Source organism: Leptopilina heterotoma, unplaced genomic scaffold (genome assembly GCF_015476425.1).
Source record: "Leptopilina heterotoma isolate Lh14 unplaced genomic scaffold, ASM1547642v1 Lhet_802, whole genome shotgun sequence".
NCBI classification, from domain to species: Eukaryota; Metazoa; Arthropoda; class Insecta; order Hymenoptera; family Figitidae; genus Leptopilina; species Leptopilina heterotoma.
The window spans coordinates 171,452-188,381 of NW_025111182.1; the positions used below are offsets into that span (position 1 = coordinate 171,452).

At 29.4% G+C, this 16,930-nt stretch overlaps 3 protein-coding genes across 3 annotated transcripts; 1 reads left to right on the forward strand and 2 right to left on the reverse strand.

The window, feature by feature from the left end:
- Positions 1-930: 930 nt before the first annotated feature.
- On the reverse strand, positions 931-4,975 carry LOC122511130. Its single transcript, XM_043626195.1, has 5 exons — positions 4,801-4,975; positions 4,069-4,277; positions 3,169-3,507; positions 1,853-2,066; positions 931-1,445 (listed from the first exon to the last, which is right to left on the reverse strand). Exons 1-5 carry the CDS (start codon positions 4,973-4,975, stop codon positions 1,309-1,311), a joined length of 1,074 nt encoding a protein of 357 aa, XP_043482130.1. The 3' UTR covers positions 931-1,308.
- Positions 4,976-5,031: 56 nt separating this feature from the next.
- Positions 5,032-6,467, reverse strand: LOC122511137. Its single transcript, XM_043626200.1, has 3 exons — positions 6,158-6,467; positions 5,560-5,837; positions 5,032-5,235 (listed from the first exon to the last, which is right to left on the reverse strand). The coding sequence occupies exons 1-3, from the start codon at positions 6,351-6,353 to the stop codon at positions 5,218-5,220; spliced, it is 492 nt and encodes a 163-aa protein (XP_043482135.1). The 5' UTR covers positions 6,354-6,467; the 3' UTR covers positions 5,032-5,217.
- A 1,435-nt stretch (positions 6,468-7,902) lies between these two features.
- On the forward strand, positions 7,903-11,747 carry LOC122511138. The gene is made up of 2 exons (XM_043626201.1): positions 7,903-8,024; positions 9,136-11,747. Exons 1-2 carry the CDS (start codon positions 8,022-8,024, stop codon positions 10,618-10,620), a joined length of 1,488 nt encoding a protein of 495 aa, XP_043482136.1. The 5' UTR covers positions 7,903-8,021; the 3' UTR covers positions 10,621-11,747.
- Positions 11,748-16,930: the final 5,183 nt, after the last annotated feature.

A 16,930-nucleotide genomic window follows, 5' to 3' on the forward strand; every position in this document is an offset into this window, starting at 1 on the left:
AGCCTCTTTCAGCAAGGGATCTCCCTGAGATCGGGTATATGTCCTTCTTGCTTTGAGGCATTCCTACCTTAAGGAGGCTAGCTCCTCTGACCACCAGTGCAAGGATTTTCTTACGGAAATGGCGCCTTTGCGTGGCATTGACGCATTGCAAGCGGTGACTATGAAAAGTTCCCAGAGTCTCCCGGGAGTCTCTCGGAGTCGATTCCGGGAGTGACTCCCGGGAGTTTCTCGAGAATTTTTTTTATAAGAATTCCGGGAGATTCCCAGGAACTTTTTTCCGAATGTTCGCAGGAATAATTCCGGGAGTAATTCTGGGAGTATTTTTTTTGTAGAAAATCACTTAAGAATACCAAAAAATCAAATTTGTCAAAAAGTCACCAAGCGTCTACCTAAAATGTGGATAATTTTTTTTAACTTCTTTAGCGAAGTTAATCTATTAGACAAAAAAAAATTTCTCAAACGGGTAGGTACTAGAAGTTGATTTTCTTCAGAGAATTTAATTTGGTTATTTTTCTCGAGAGGGAATTAGCCCAGGTTAATTAATTATCCTAGTAATACTTTTGTAAAAAATAGTAATTGAGTGTTATATGCCGAAATATATAGTAATTATTATAATAATGGTAGTTAATGGTACACTATCTAAACCAGTAAATCTCCCTTGATTTTTCTATTTTAATGTTAAGTTAAATTTTTAACTATTTTCTGACTAATAATTACTAATTTATATTTAAAAAAATCATTTTTTTATATTTAGAAACTATTTTTTTAAAGTATTTAATAAAAAAGCAATTTTTAGAGCAAGTACCTACATAATATAAATAAAAAATACAATTCTGTATTAGTAGAAAGTTTTTTATATTTGACAAGTTATAATTTAAAAAATAAATATTTCAATAGTAACTCTTATTTCAACAATTATAAAAAAGTGCATTCATCTAAAACTAGGATTTAATCTGCACCTAATTTCTGTTGAATTTGTACAAATTTTTCAGGAGTTAAGCAATAAATTTTACCATTAATGTAAGAACGAAAAATTGCCCCATCCTCATTAATTTTGATCAAAGTTTTTTGTTTTTTTCTTATTCCTTTTATCTCTTCCGAAACTGATCCGTGGCCTAAGCTAAATATCTGTAATGAAAAAAACCAAAAATGAAAAAAAATGAAAAACCAAAGATTTAAGGGCACTTGAACCATTATGACGTCATGGTTTTAGAACATATGCTTTGCACAAATTGTGACGTCATAATGGTTCAGATGCCCTTTAAGGAAAGTAGATGATGGTATAAGGTCGAATTCCCCAATTTCAAGCTATTTAGTCGATGACTTGCTTTCTTTCTTCGACTTCTTTCTCATTTCTTTTAATTTCGATCGCATACTATCTTTTACTGCTGTGTCATCAATTAACTTCCAATCCTCCTTGGTAGCAGCAAAACGACGAGAAAAACCTACAAAACAAATAATATTTTTACACAATTGTTTATTGTAATTAAAAAACTATAAAATATTGTCAGCATTTCTAGAAATGAATCATTATTAACTTCTACATAAAGGAGATATTGAATAAACTAAAGTAAACTTGTACCCTGATCAAAAAATTTGAGGGAAGTTTAATTTAAAAAAATATAATTTTCAGAAGTGAAAATTTGCATTAAAAGCTATAAAAAAATTTTCGTTTCTCTTTTATGAATTTGATATTTTTTGGATAACTTTGGTAAAATTCTTTTTTTTGTTCCTGATTTCTCCGACCTATTATCTCTGACCTATAATCCTATGTATAGTAAAAGAATATTTAAATAAATTTATTTAAATCAAAAGTTTACCATTTAAAAATAAATTTTATTGTATATCTTACTTAATATAGCTTTAACAGCATTATTGGGAAGACATTTCGTTTCTGCATCCTTGTTCCCCTTTCTGAAAAGACTGCATGTAATAAGTGCTTTCTCCTTAAATATAGCGACCATAAGTGATCGAGCCAGTGATGTTTGGGATCCAGCTGTTCGCTTGATGTTCTTAAATTCTAATTTGTCAATATAAACATCACTTCCAGTGAATAACTCCGTTGCCTAAAATAAAAAAGTTACAATTGTGACTTCAAAAAATTAAAATATAGTACTTTCGAATAAAATTTTAAATTAAATTTATTTTTGTATTTGGAGACTCGACTTGATTTGTTGTTTTGGCGAATCGAACAAGCAGAGACAATTTTTATTTTTAATAAATGAGAAGGTTGTGATATTACTTACTGACGAAAATTAGGATTACTTTTTATGGTTACCCTAATTAGCCAGAATTATGTATATCAGGGTGGCTATGTCAGTAAAGTCAGGGAAATGTCAGGAAAAAATTTTTGTCAGGGAAATTTAGAAAATTGAGAATTTAATAAATTTAATTGAAAATAATTTATTCATTTCAAGTATTTGTTTACATTTTTTGAAGAATTTTAATTGCAAATTTTGAAAATAATTGAAATATCAAAAATTTTAATTGAAAAATCTTTAAAGGTAAATTTGAAAATGAAAATTAGCTTCTAATTTTTTAAAATTCAATATTTTCAGTATTTTCAATTACATGCATATTTCCAAAAATTCAAATACACACAAAAATAAAAACATTTTAGAATTCTTTTTAACATTTTTGCATAAAACAAACAAGTTAAAAAATTTTAATTACAATTAAAAAAATTAATTAGTTTTTTTAAATTATGCAAAATGTTTATTAAGAAATTCAATTATTTTCGAAACATTACATTAAAAATTAGAAATATTTTTGAAAACTAATTATTGGAATTGTTTTATAATAATTTTTTAAGATTCAATTATCTTCAAAAAATGTAAATAAAAATATACTTTTTGGACTTATTAAAATTTTTGAGAAATCATAATCCTGTTTATAATTAATATTTTCCAAAAATTTGATTATTTTTATTCCTATTTTTCAAAAATTCAATTTTTAAAAGATTTTACCAAATTTTAATTGTTTAGAAATTTTTCAAAATTAAAAATCTTATTATATTTATATAATTACAATTATTATATTTTCCTGTAAAAAAAATTTTGTCAGGGAAAGTAATTTAATGTCAGTAAATTGTCAGTAAAATGTCAGGAAAATTGATAAACTGAAACTTGTGGCCACCCTGATATATCTAATTTTTAAAATGATTTATACCTTCTCTGCATTAGCAGTCTCTTTAGTAAAAACTAAGAAGTCGTCTTCATTTTCGTCATTTTTCTTTTTGACTGCAGTATCATCAGATTCCTCGCCCGTTATATCAATAGCTCCCTCATCTGCTTTCAGATTAGGTTCCTTGTCTACTATAATACTTTGACGTTCTGTTGGATTTTTCAGATTTTTACTTTCGCTTTTCTTTTTTTTTGTCGCAATCAATAAGGGACGAATCAAGAGAAGAATTAAAGCTCGCTGAGGTGCTAGCAAGAAGTTCAGTAGGACGATGTACTTGAAGTTGGATAGGAGATTGAAAAGATTCCAAATGAAGAGTGTTTTCCTCTAAAGATTTTCCGGAAATGGTTTCAAATTGTTGTCCATTTATCATGAGCTGTAATAAAAATGTGTAATTATTAATTTTGATTTATTTTTGTTTATATTTCATTACTTAATTAATCACTCGTTTGTTTATTAATAAAAATTTTGGAAATTAAAGATTTTTTCACACAGGCCTCGGATTAACATTTTATTTTTTATTAATTTAATTAAATTATAAATATTTTATTATTATTGACTATTTATTATTAGAATTTAAATAATTTTTATTAATATTTCAATAAATAATTTATATGTATATTGTCAACAAATTTTATTTATAATATTTCAGAATTATACTTACAAAAATTGTTTAATTAAAGTTTTTGTTTATTTGTTGGTTAATTTGTTTCTTAATTTTCAAATAAAAATATATAATTTTAGAATTTAAAAATAAGATTAGTTAATTATAAGATTAGAATGTCGAATAATTCATACACTTCGAGGCCTGAAAATGTAATTGCTTTCCAAAAATCTTATAATTCTCTTCTATAGCGCTATAACTTTAATCCTAAAAATTTAATTTACTTGTTTAATTTGATTCAACACGATGTTCAATTCTTTATTGAGATGTAAGGCAGTATTAATTTTATTTAATGAAGAATTTGGTGTCGATTCATCTTCTGTGTTGCAGTCGCTGGAATCCAAGGAAATTTTACGTCTTTTATTTTTCGACTTAGTGTTTTTCTCAGCATTTTGCATTTTCAACTGCAATTTTTTCAATTCCTTTTCATCGGCTACATAAATTATTTAACATTTTTTCAAATTATTAAAGTTTTTGATTATATAATTCAAACTTTTCAATTAAAATACTTTATTTAAAATCAGAACATAAATTGAAGAAAAAGAAGTCAAATAGTTGCATCTGTTTCTATGGAAACATACGACTATGACAAATTAAAAAGTGGATAGCCTAAAAACTTTTATGAGAGCTCTGCAAAAATTTCACTCTAAATATTTTAAATTTACGATATAAAATAATAAAAAAAATTGCACATGATATTTAAAAATATATTTGATTACAGAAAATGAAAATTTTTATTTTAGTTAAAGTAAATGTTGTTATTATTATTTAATTTTAAGATTTTTTGATATCATTTTTTTTAAAAAAGTAATTTACACATTTCTAGATACGAAAATTTGTTAAAATATGTTTTATCGAGAAAAAAGGTATATTTATAAAAAATATTTTCAATTTATTTAAAATATTTTAATTAATTTCTTATAAATTATTTCAAATATTGCATTATATTTGCTTACTCGAAGTAGCAATTACTTTTCCTTTGTAAATTCTTTTACAAGCAGCTTCCTCTGGCCAGCAATAGGAAATTTCTGATCCGAATTGTAAGTCTGGGTTTGATGAATCAAAAATAATAGATTTTTTATACACTATAGTAAAATAACCATCGCCACTAATCAGAACTTGTTCTTCCATGTTAATTAATTTTTAAATATTTTACACTTTTTACCAGCGCAATAAGAAACGAGAAATAAATTTGATAGAATTATTCAACTTTTGTTTTATTTAACGTTTTGTTTTACAATACGAACATATTAAATACAGCTTGTAGCAAACTTCTTATTTATAATTTCAAATAAAAAAAACATAGTCGCATGAACTTAAATTTTGACATAATTAATTTATGTAACATAAAACTCAGAGTTGTATTCAATCTTTTATTGATTATCAGTGTGCTGAAAAAATTAAATATTATTTTTGAGATTATTTCTCAGCGTAGAGATTCACTTAAAATTAAGTTCAGACAAAAAAATATACGAAGTTGAAATTTGTTTTTTAATAATTTGGAATTCGAAACCGATGAAAAAAAATGAAAAAATCTGCAGAAAGATAAATATTATGAATAATAAGGTAATTTTTCACAAATCTATCAAATAGAGAATTCTGTTAATTTTATCAAAAAGTTTTTTAATTATTAAATATTTTAAGTAAATTAATAAATATTTTAAAAATACAACAATTATGCAATTATGTTAACGATATATTAGAAAAATAAATACCATTTTAATTTTCAAAAGTTCCTCTCCCTCTTCTTCTGTCAATCTCAGGGCATTATTAAGTTCATTCAATAAATCTTTTTTTTTCATTTTAGCATTTAGCTCTTTTTGTAAGATTTTTGCCATTTCAATATTTCCTTGCCTTGTTTTTTTAACTATTTCCAATCTTCTTTTATCGTATTCTCTTTTTACCTCTTCTTTCATTTCCTCTTTAGTAATTTTCTTCTTCTCAATCTCTGATTTCATTTTGTTCATCAATTTTGTTAACTCTTTCTCTGATTCTGTAAAAATATTTTCTATGTAATGATAATTTTTATTAATTTTATGCAACCGGGATTATTTTTAAAATTATATCAAGATTAAATACAAAATATTTAAATGCGCATTTTATGTAAAGCGAGTTATTTTATATTTCAGATTATTTAATAATTTTTAAAACAGAGGTATTATTACAAAAAAGCTCACCTAAATAGACAAAAAAAGAAAATTCTTAAGTTACTAAATTTAGTACTATATTAATTAATCATTATTATGATTATTATTATGACATAATTAATCATTAAGACACTAATTTTTAAATTAAAAACTTCAAAATACTTACCTGATTTCATAACAATTTTTCCTGTTTTTATTTTTGCCATTTCAATATCTTGTCCTTTTTTTGGCTGTGCAAACTGAACTTTTCTCCCTATTTCTATTTCCGACTCGTCAGTGACTAAAATTGTTGATTTTCTTACAATATAAAATTTGCCATTTTCACTAAAAGAATCCAGTAAAAAGAGACTCTTGTCACCCATTTTTTTCTTTAATTAAAAGAATTAAATATCCAACTTAATTGAAATTTATTTTCGGAATCTTTTTGTTTACAAATTCATGTTTTGGTGGAGATGAACGTAAAGGTCAACGCACAATAATTGAGCAAACATTAGGCTTCAAGGCTGATACACAAGGATTCGCGAACATGCAATGAACAGGGTTGGGCGCGTAAAATACCTCAGGTAAATTACGTGGCTTTTTACAGTAAAATACTTCGGTCACAGCTCAGCTACTTGCACAGGCAGCCATAAAAGTAACAAAGATAGACAATTAGAGTAAAAGAGAAAGTAAATTCAAATTTCATTTGATTCTATCTCTTAAGGGCTAGTCCCATGTTGGCGTAAAAACGTTAAAGCGTAAACACTATATGAGAGTGAAAGCAACAACCTTATATCACTGTCTCGCTCACTTACATACTTTAACGCCGACGCTTTGACTTTTTTTATTTTTACGCCGATATGGGACTGGCCCTTTACTCTCGTCCTTTACCATGACAACCTATAAAAAGTCAGCCACGCAACGTACATGCCATTAGGTTGAGACCATAATAGCACCTTGAACAAAACGTAATTGTAACGTAACAATGCTAATTTGTTTCGTTAAGTTTAGGTTCCGTTCAAGAGTGCTATTGTGTACTCAACCTTAAATTCGCGAACGTATAGTTACGATAGTATAATGGATATAGTGTATATTGTATTTTGATAGATAACAATAACAATTATCGAGAAAATATCGGCTTTATACACATTACTATATAAAATAATATATCTATCAGCTAAATCAAAATGTTAAGATAAAATGACGTTTCGTTTTTACGTTAAACACGTTAAATACGTATATATATATATTGTGCGATTCCATAAGATTTTAACATGATTTTCAGTAAAAAAAAGTGAGGTTAGGTTAATTTAATTTTCTTAATTTTGTCTGGAATTGTGTTAGTATCTTTATAGCTAAAGGAAAGTATCGCAATAATGAAATTTTAATACCAGCAGACGACAATAGAACAGCGCAGCTGCTTCTGTTATTATTAAAATACAAAAATTGTATAAATATTTAACAAATTATTAATAATGTAGTATCAAATTCAAATTCTTTTTTTTTAAACAATTCTTCTAATTAATAAAATATAACAAATGTGATTATTAATTATTTTATGTGTTTTGTTTTACTCAGTTAAATAGAAAAAATCAACTTGATTATATTTGAAATTTTGAGAGATATGGCTATTTTAACAAATTGGATCAATTATTATTATATTATAGATAAACAATTCGTTTTACTTAAAACTTTAGACCAATTAATATATTACTAAGCTTGGAGTAAATTAGTAAGGTTTCTGTAGAACATTAAAAATCCCCTATAAAACTGCATTATTGCATGACAAAATTGGTAACTACTAATACTCCTCAACAATCAATAAACATTGTCATTATCAGACACTTAATAATAGTTTTAGAGGAAAATATGCGCTAAAATGTTAAAAGAAGCGTTGCATAATTGTTAATAAAATTTAATAATTTATTATTTAAAGTCCATGGTACTTTGATAAAAATTAATTTTCAGGTGTGAATTTTCAAAGGCAAAGGAGCTTTTATTGAAACTCAGAAGTATCAAGTTTTACTTAATCCGAGACGAAAAGTCTTAAAATGGTAACGCTTTGTTTTTATTTTGTTTCTAAGGAGGAATGTACAAAGACATAATTAAATATTTTTTTATGATTCAATGTATCCTCACATACATTGAAATCAAATAATTTTACATAGCTCTGAAATTTTGTCTGAAATTAACATTGGGTCTTTGAGTGTTAATCTCGTAAAATATTCTCCATAGGTCAATGGTTCTTAGAAACAAAAAATGTTAGGTTAAGTTAAATGATTTTACTTCATAGGTCCCGTTTATCGCGGTAAAAATGATTTTAAAATATTCTAAATAGTACTGCATAACCAATAAATTTTTAAGATGATTTTACAACCTGGGAAGAAATCACAGAACATTTAAATGTACGCTCTAATGATAGTCAGGTAGTCGAAAATAGCAGTAAACTATTGTCGCTTACTGTTATTCAGGCTGTTTTCGGCGTTCGCTCCGACTTAACTCCAGGCTAATTGTGATTGATAGATCCAACAGAATGTTATAGATGATTGGACCAAAGTTAACTCAAAGTTAACGCGGGACGAACGCCGAAAACAGCCTCAATTATCAATAAATCTCTGAAACGAAATTAATGTTTTAGTTTAACTGAACTTATATAATTGCCTAAAGCTACAGTTATTTTTTACTCAATTCTTTATTATACAAATGTGAGTTCAAAAATAACCTATAAATTTTTTGAGCTTAGATCCCTTCTTGCTCAGAGCAGCACATGCATAATTGTTTTATAAAAATATATTATACAATGAGTTCAACAGCTGATCAGTGTCAGATTCAGGAGTCGTTCAATTTCTATAGTAAACACGCGCCAGTGTACAGTGCTGTATAATTTAAACGGACCAAAGCCATTAAATATTGTGTCTTTCGGGGCAATAAATATGCTTCACACATCCCTGAAATCGCCTCGGAGGCGTGGCTTATGCGTTGAACGATTCGTGAGTTTTATGATCTTGAAAATTTTTGAGAGCTGAATGACTCGCAAGAACTCACTGCAATACTTTTTCGTAAAAACTTTTCCTAATTTTACCTTAAGGTACATTCCTCCTTAATTAAATTGGTTTATATATTGTTAAGACTTAAAAAAGTCTTTTAAATTTTGAAATTTTATAGAATTCCGACACTGAAAACGAAAACGATGAACTATCAACAATTTCTTTTTCGTCTTCATCAACTTCGTTCACGTATAATAACGTCGAAATGAACTCTGAAGAAGAAGATCAAGTTGATATGCCGTTCATTAGATCATTAACAACTTCATCTTCAAATTTATCAACTGACAATGAGTCTTTATCAATTTCAAGATCAAATTCTTTTACCAACTCACCTGGACTAGACCAAATTTCTTCGTCTTCTGAATCACTTTCTACATCAGAATCGACAACAGAAGAAGAACATTCATTTGCTACATCATCTGAATCCCTTTTTTCATCAGAGTCATCTACAGCAACGTTTAATGATACTGATGATGATAATTGTGATAATGATAACATGGTAGATTGGCTCGGTCTTCCAATTTATTCTCAAGCTACCCTAAATATTGGTGACGCGTTGTGTCGAATTTTAAAGATTTATGTTAATAACCGGTTGACAAAAAAAGCTTTAGAAGATTTATTGGAAACAATAAATTTTCTTTTGCCTGAAAACCACATAATACCAAAAACAAAACATAAATTACTGACATTAATTGATAGGATATTACCACACTCACAATCAAATTTTTCTGTGAAGCACAGAATTTGTTCTGAATGTCATAATTATTTGGGAAAATGGGATGAAGTTCAAATAGAGCAGTGTACTCGTTGCAATAGCGAAATAGTAAACAGTTTCTTTCTAGAATTCGATATAGAATCAAAATTACGAAATGCTTTCGAAATTATGGACCTTAGTACTTTGATCGACCTTTTCGAAGCTGAATGCGCGACTAGAAACCCCCAAAAAATATACGATTTAACGTCTGGATCCGAATTTCGACGATTAAAAACCACTGCTATACCTGGCCAATATGACTTGTGCCTAATTTGGTATACTGATGGAGTGCAAGTCTCCAAAAGTGGTAAAAGTCAAATGTGGCCAGTATATGCCCAGGTTGTAAATATACATCCGAAATTTCGAAGAAATTTCCAGTTTGTATGTGGCCTTTTTTATTCTAATAGAAAGAATGAAAAACCAGACATGAACTCCTTTTTGCATCCTTTTGCAGATACCTTAAGACGTTTATTTAGAAATGGACTTTCATGGTTTAATCGGACGTTGAACGAAATAACTATAAGTAGAGTTATTGCTCCTGTTGCAAGTCTAGATTCTCCAGCAAGAGCATCTACTCAGGTTGTAATGCTTCATACTGGGGAATATAGCTGTGCAAATTGCGAAGCTAAAGGGGAAAGTTCTGTAGTCGGTGCCGGCACAAACTGGGTTTTTCCAATGGATCCAGAAAATAGTCCCTTAAGGTCGGCCGAACGAATGCAAATACAAACAGAAATTGTTGAGAGATTTGTCAATTTGAAAAACTTTCGGGGAGTCAAAGGAAGGTCTATTGTTACTAATATACCTTTTTTCGATAGGTCAATAGGTTTTCCTCCTGACTATATGCATTGAGTTCTGCTTGGTGTTATGCTAGCATTGATTAATCTGTGGTGCAATTCGAGTAGTCATGATAAGGTTTATTATTTATCAAAAGAAGTTCGAGATGCTATTGATAAAATACTTGAATCGATTGCACCACCGGATAACATTACGCGCACACCAAGAAAACTAAGCCAAATTAATGACTGGAAGGCCTCAGAACTTAGGGCATTTCTTGTTTACTATGGACCTGTAGTTTTGAAGAATCGTCTAAATGATGAATATTACGAACATTTTTTATTGTTGTCTCGCGGAATTCAAATATTATCAGCAGAAGAAATTGATTCAACCGAACTAGATTTCGCACATACGCTTTTAAATATTTTCGTGATTGATTTCGAGTTTTTGTATGGTCGTAATAAATGTTCATCGAATCTTCATCAGTTGCTACATCTGAAACCTCATGTTAAAAGGTGGGGTCCACTCTGGGTTTGGTCGGCTTTCACATCTGAGGATCAGAATGGAGAGCTAGTAAAAATGTCTCACGGTTCTAACAAAATAGACGTTGAATTGTCTAACACTATGAGGATTTTAGAAGCTTATCAGAATATTAAATATCTAATGAATCCACAGAGACTTCTTAACAACACTGAAACTTGCACACATGGACCACACACCAGACATTATTTCACGAACAATGACCGTAGAGCAATATGTAATGCAATGAATCTCACAATTGAAGAATTACATGAATCAGGTTATCAGATTTTTCAAAGATGCAAAAAAAGAGACGAAATTTTTACTTCTGAGTTATATACTCCACAAAAAAGCGTACAAATTTCCATGTGCAATGGAAAGAAAATGAAATAGATTTTTTCGGAGTTATCAAATACTTTTTGAAATTGAATGGAAATTTGTATGCAGTTTTACGTCAACTTTTAGAGACTAAAGATAAAAATCAAGAAATCCGAAATAGAGAAATTCAATTTAACATGAATAGCAATATAAAACACATACGTGATTCATATTGTATCCATGTTATTCCAGTAAATCGAATATATTCAAAAGTATTAAGAGTAGAAAACTTTATTTGCATCTTTGTAAACAACGTAGAAAGGAAGTAACATCAATCATTGCTCACGTTTGTAATTAGCTTTTCGACTTTGTAAATAGGTATTCATATTATACAAATTCATTCATATTATATAAAGAAAATTTTTATATGAATTTGTTTGTTGCATTTAACTAAATTCGACGAATTGTATGTACATGTTAATTGGAAGAAACTAGAGAATGTCCTATCAAATTTAAATCGATCGATTTCACAATTCTATTTGTTTTGTTCTATTCGTTAGTGTTTTCAATAGAAAATATTGTTTAGTTAAATACAATTTGTTCGATATAATACACGAATTTAATTCATCCAACCAAATCATTTATTTGAAAAAAAATATTTGCCTGTTTCAAAAAGTACATATGTGGATTTATAAATGACAGTCTAACTTAGTCCATAGTCCGCGTTCGCCTCAAATTTATTATGAAAATCAAAGAAACAAGATTAGGAGTGTGGATTCATTGAATGTAAAATTTGCTATTAAATATTCATTGTAAGAATATTACTATAAATAACACTGTAAGAAATAATAAATTTTTTTCTTTGTATAGAACAAAATATTTGGTTAAAGAAACAAAAAAATTTAGTTAAATGCAACAACGCATTTGCTCCATTCAAATAGAAACATTCAATTCAAATATTTTGTTACATTAACAAAACCTTTCGTTAACTGTGTAGCAATGCATTTATTTGGAAAATCCAAATAAAATTTTGTTGTTTCAAATAAACTTTTTATCGATTTTAATGTACATAAAACTTTTTTAAGGTCTGCGAAATTTATAAAAATTAAAAGTGAACTTATAGCTTTTATATAAGTTATTTAATTCTGTAAATCAATGTAATATACTGTTTGATGTTAATTGCAACGAAAATTATAAATAAATTAAATTAATTCGAATCATGAAATAAACTGGACTTTGTGTTTTGATAAAATAATCAAATATTGTGTCTAAAGGTATTATCGAAAAGGATATAATAAAAATGTTTACCTAAACAAAAAAAGCTTTTCATGGCACAATTATAACTCTATTAAATAAGCAAAATTTTTAGTTATTTCAATTAATACTTTCGCTGTTCCAGGTAACACGTTTTTCCGTCTACAAACACAATTTTTCTACCCTTTAAATTTAAATGTAAGTTTATTTTTTAAACTTGTTGAAACGTTACAAGATATTATTTTATTAAATAAATATAAAAGGTATGTAAATATAATATATTTATACAATTTTTGGCATTCTTAAGTGAATTTTTACAAAAATTCACAAAATTACTCCCGGAAATGTTCCTGGGAATCTTCCAAAAAAAATTCCCGAGAATCTCCCAGAATTGTTCCTGGGAATCTTCTGATAAAAATTCCCGGGAGACTCCCGGGAGTTACTCCCGGAAATGACTCCAAGAGACTCCCGGGAATTGCTCCCGGGAGACTCTGGGAACTTTTCCACGTGGGTATCATGTTCCTCACCGCTCGCACCTCTCCATCCAGACTGCTCGGCCTCTTCACCCAGTCCAAGTCCTCAATTAAAAGGGCTTCTCTTAGGGACCGGCCGAATTTTTCCTTGTCGAGTCTCTTCATATTCCACGAGGAGGTTTTGCGACTAGAAACATCCTGTCTTTTTTCTCCTCGTGTGTCTTCCATCGAGACTGAGAACTTAATGTACTGCTGGTCACTTGCGGTATATTCCTCAGAGACCCGCTAGTCGCTTATGCGGCTAAATAGTTTAGACGATGCGATCGTTAGATCTATAATTGATCCGATCGCACCTTGTCTAAAAGTCTATGTATTGCCTCGGTTTACAGCCAATAAGTCGTTTCTGGAGATCATTTCTCCAAATACGAATTCCTCTCTTGTCGAGTCTCGTCTCACCCCACTCTGGCAACTTTGCGTTAAAATCACCAGTGATGATGACATCCAGCTTGGATTCTGTGAGGCTCGCTTCTAGGTATATATTGGCTTCGAAGTTTGTCAGTGGGTCGTTGGGTGAGAAGTAGCAGCTATACATACGTATATTAGCTACCTCTATCCACACCAACCCACTTCTCGTCTCCAGAAACTTGTCAACCCGCAATTCTGGGTTGCACAGCTTTATGGCGACTCTCTTCGCCTTATCCTGATACCAAGGGGCGAGGTCGCTTCTTTGATACTGCTCACTGCAGAACAGGATATCGACCTTATTTTCCCTTGCTGTTTGCATTAAGAGCAACTGTGCATCCTTACTTGTATGCAGGTTGACCTGCAAAAATTTTAAAGATTTGCCCTTTTAATCTTTTGCAGGTCTTCCCGGTAAACCGGGCAGGCTCTCTTTCTGGACTCATGATTCGTTTCTGGCTTCCCCAGGTCCAAGCAAGTAAGGCACTTCGGCTTAACGTTACAGCTCTTCGCGAGGTGTCCCTCTCCGCCGCATCTCCGACAGTTTTTACTTTTATCGGGGCCTTTGCAGAATAGGGTTCTGTGTCCGTAACCTGGGCACTTTTTGCACCTAATTACTTCAACATGCTCACGAATTGGAGCGTTTTTCAGCCGATTTTGATCCTACCAAGCTGTAGCAGAATGTTACTCTCTGCCTCAGCCAGGCGGACCAGAGCGATCTTAGTACTTCTGAAGCGCGTCAAAAGGTGGCACTCTATCCTCAGATCAGGTTTGCCCAGCTTATCTCTTAGAACTTAAATCACCTCATCCTCCGTCGTGGTTTCATACAGCTCCTTGATCTCCAGAGACCTTTTATTTACGAGAGCAGTGACCTCGCATGGCAAGGCGCCATGCAGAGCCGAGTATTTCATTATAATTAACAGTTACCTCACCATTCGCATTTGTGATAACAATAGATGCATCATCATGCCCTTTGAGAATATATTTATATAAATATTTAACAGACTTGATACTCGAAACTATTTCTACATTAATATGTCAATCAAATATTTCTGAAAGTTTAGGGCAATACAGAACAACATTAGAATTATCAACAATGAATCCATTTGGTCGTTCATACGCTTTATTATTATTTTTTCGACGACAATGAACATAGCATTTTTCTTCAATTGTAGTTTCTTCTTTGTAACTTTTTGGAAATTTTTTTGAATATTTCCCATCAATTAAACACTAATCTCCACAAGGTCCGTTAATATTATTTTACATTATTATTTTATGTAAAATAGGATTGATATTTTTATCAGGAATTTCTGCAGAAATATAACGATCAACACTTTCAACTGTTAACATTTTAGAATTTTCTTTCAATATAACTAACAAATGAATGTGTGGAAATCCTCGCTTTTGAAATTCAATAACATAAACATAAGATTTGACTTCTCCAAATAATTTATTATCAACAATAGGTTTAAGTAGATGTTTAACTTTTAATGCGAAAACCCTAGTTACTATATCAGGTCTATCAGCAGCAGTTTGATAGGGGAATAAATTTTCCTGTATCTCTTTCCAATTTGGATTACACGTCATTGTGATAAATAAATCTGGTCTACCATGACGAGCAACAATAGCCATCGAATCCTGATATTGTTGCATCATATTTCGAGGTGATCCTATAAAAGTAGAAGGCAATATTATCGTTTTTCACACGTGTACATCATTTTCCAACACATGATTGTGTAAATAATCCATCAGTCCTTTATATCTTTTACTTCTCACTTGAGCTTGATTATTTGCACAAAATCTTAATCTATCTTTTTCTATTTTTACATCATTTTTAACAATCTACCTCCAAATAAAAATTAATTAAATTCTTTATCTCTTACAGCAATTTTGTATTTAATGTACAGTACCGGCCAAAATTGTCAGTCCACCCATTTTTGAAGGAATGAAAAAAATTTTTTAACATAAAATTTATGAAAACTCAAATTTTTTTTTGGTTTATATTTTGAAAGACGATAAAATTTTGAAAAGAATAAGACCTCACAGAAGTCATTTGGCAAATATTTTTTCAAGATATTCTTAAAAAATCGTCATTTTCAATGTTTTACAAAAATTTGAATAACTTCTAAAATAATGAACGCTTTTTAATAATCTTAGGCTTATTTTAAAGGTCGTTTTCTACAGAATAAGAATTACTTATAGGCATTAACCTGTAATTTTTTTCTTGGAATAAGCATGACGTCAAAGTTGGACAAAAAAATTAGAAAAATTTGAAATAAATTTTTTGTACTAAAAACTATTCTAAAACATATATAAAACATGATATGGTGTAGATTCTTCAAGAAAATTTAATAAAAAAATATGTTTGAATTTCAAAAATTATTTTTCTTTTAATAATATTGTTTCAAATTTTTTGAATTTTTTTGTCCAACTTTGACGGCATGCTTATTCCAAGTAAAAAATTACAGGTTAATGCCTATAAGTAATTCTTATTCCGTAGAAAATGACCTTTAAAATAAGCCTAAGATTATTAAAAAGCGTTCATTATTTTAGAAGTTATTCAAATTTTTGTAAAACTATAAAAATGACGATTTTTAAGAATATCTTCTACAAATTTTGGCCAAATGACTTCTGTAAGGTCTTATTCTCTTCAAAATTTGATCGTCTTTTAAAATATAAACCAAAAAAAAATTTAGTTTTCATGAATTTTATGTTAACAAATTTTTTTCATTCCTTTAAAAATGGGTGGACTGACAATTTCAGACGGTACTGTAGGCAGACCTAGAAATAGTATGATTTCTAATTCTGTAATCACTATCACTACGAATCATATTAATATTATAACCCTTATTTCCAAGTGGATAAAATATGGGATAAATCCATGGTTCAACATTCGGATCTAAATTACTAACCAATTTTAATTGCTTTGTAGATTTATTATAAACCGTTTCATTAGATTCTGGTATTTCTCTTTTAGAGTTTGTATTAAAAATTGCAGCAACTTTATTAAAACTTTGAGAATTATATCTATTTTCATCAAAGCTTTTTTTCAACGTGAACAATAATTGTAACTCAGGAATTTCTTTATTATTTGTCTTGCTAATTCAGCTTCTATTTGAATTACCTCTGACATCATCATGTGAGATTTTGTGTATGCATTAGAATTTCTCATAATATTTTGTGACAGGAAAGTCATTCTGACGTTATTTCAAGCCATATATTGATCAAATATCTTTTTAATAAAGGTAAGGGTTGTAATGTCAACAGTTCGCCCCTGCGACCTTACATCGATTGAGGCGCCAATAATTCGATCAATTGACGCATTACCAAATTTTCAAAAAGAGCACGTCACTCTTTGTTCG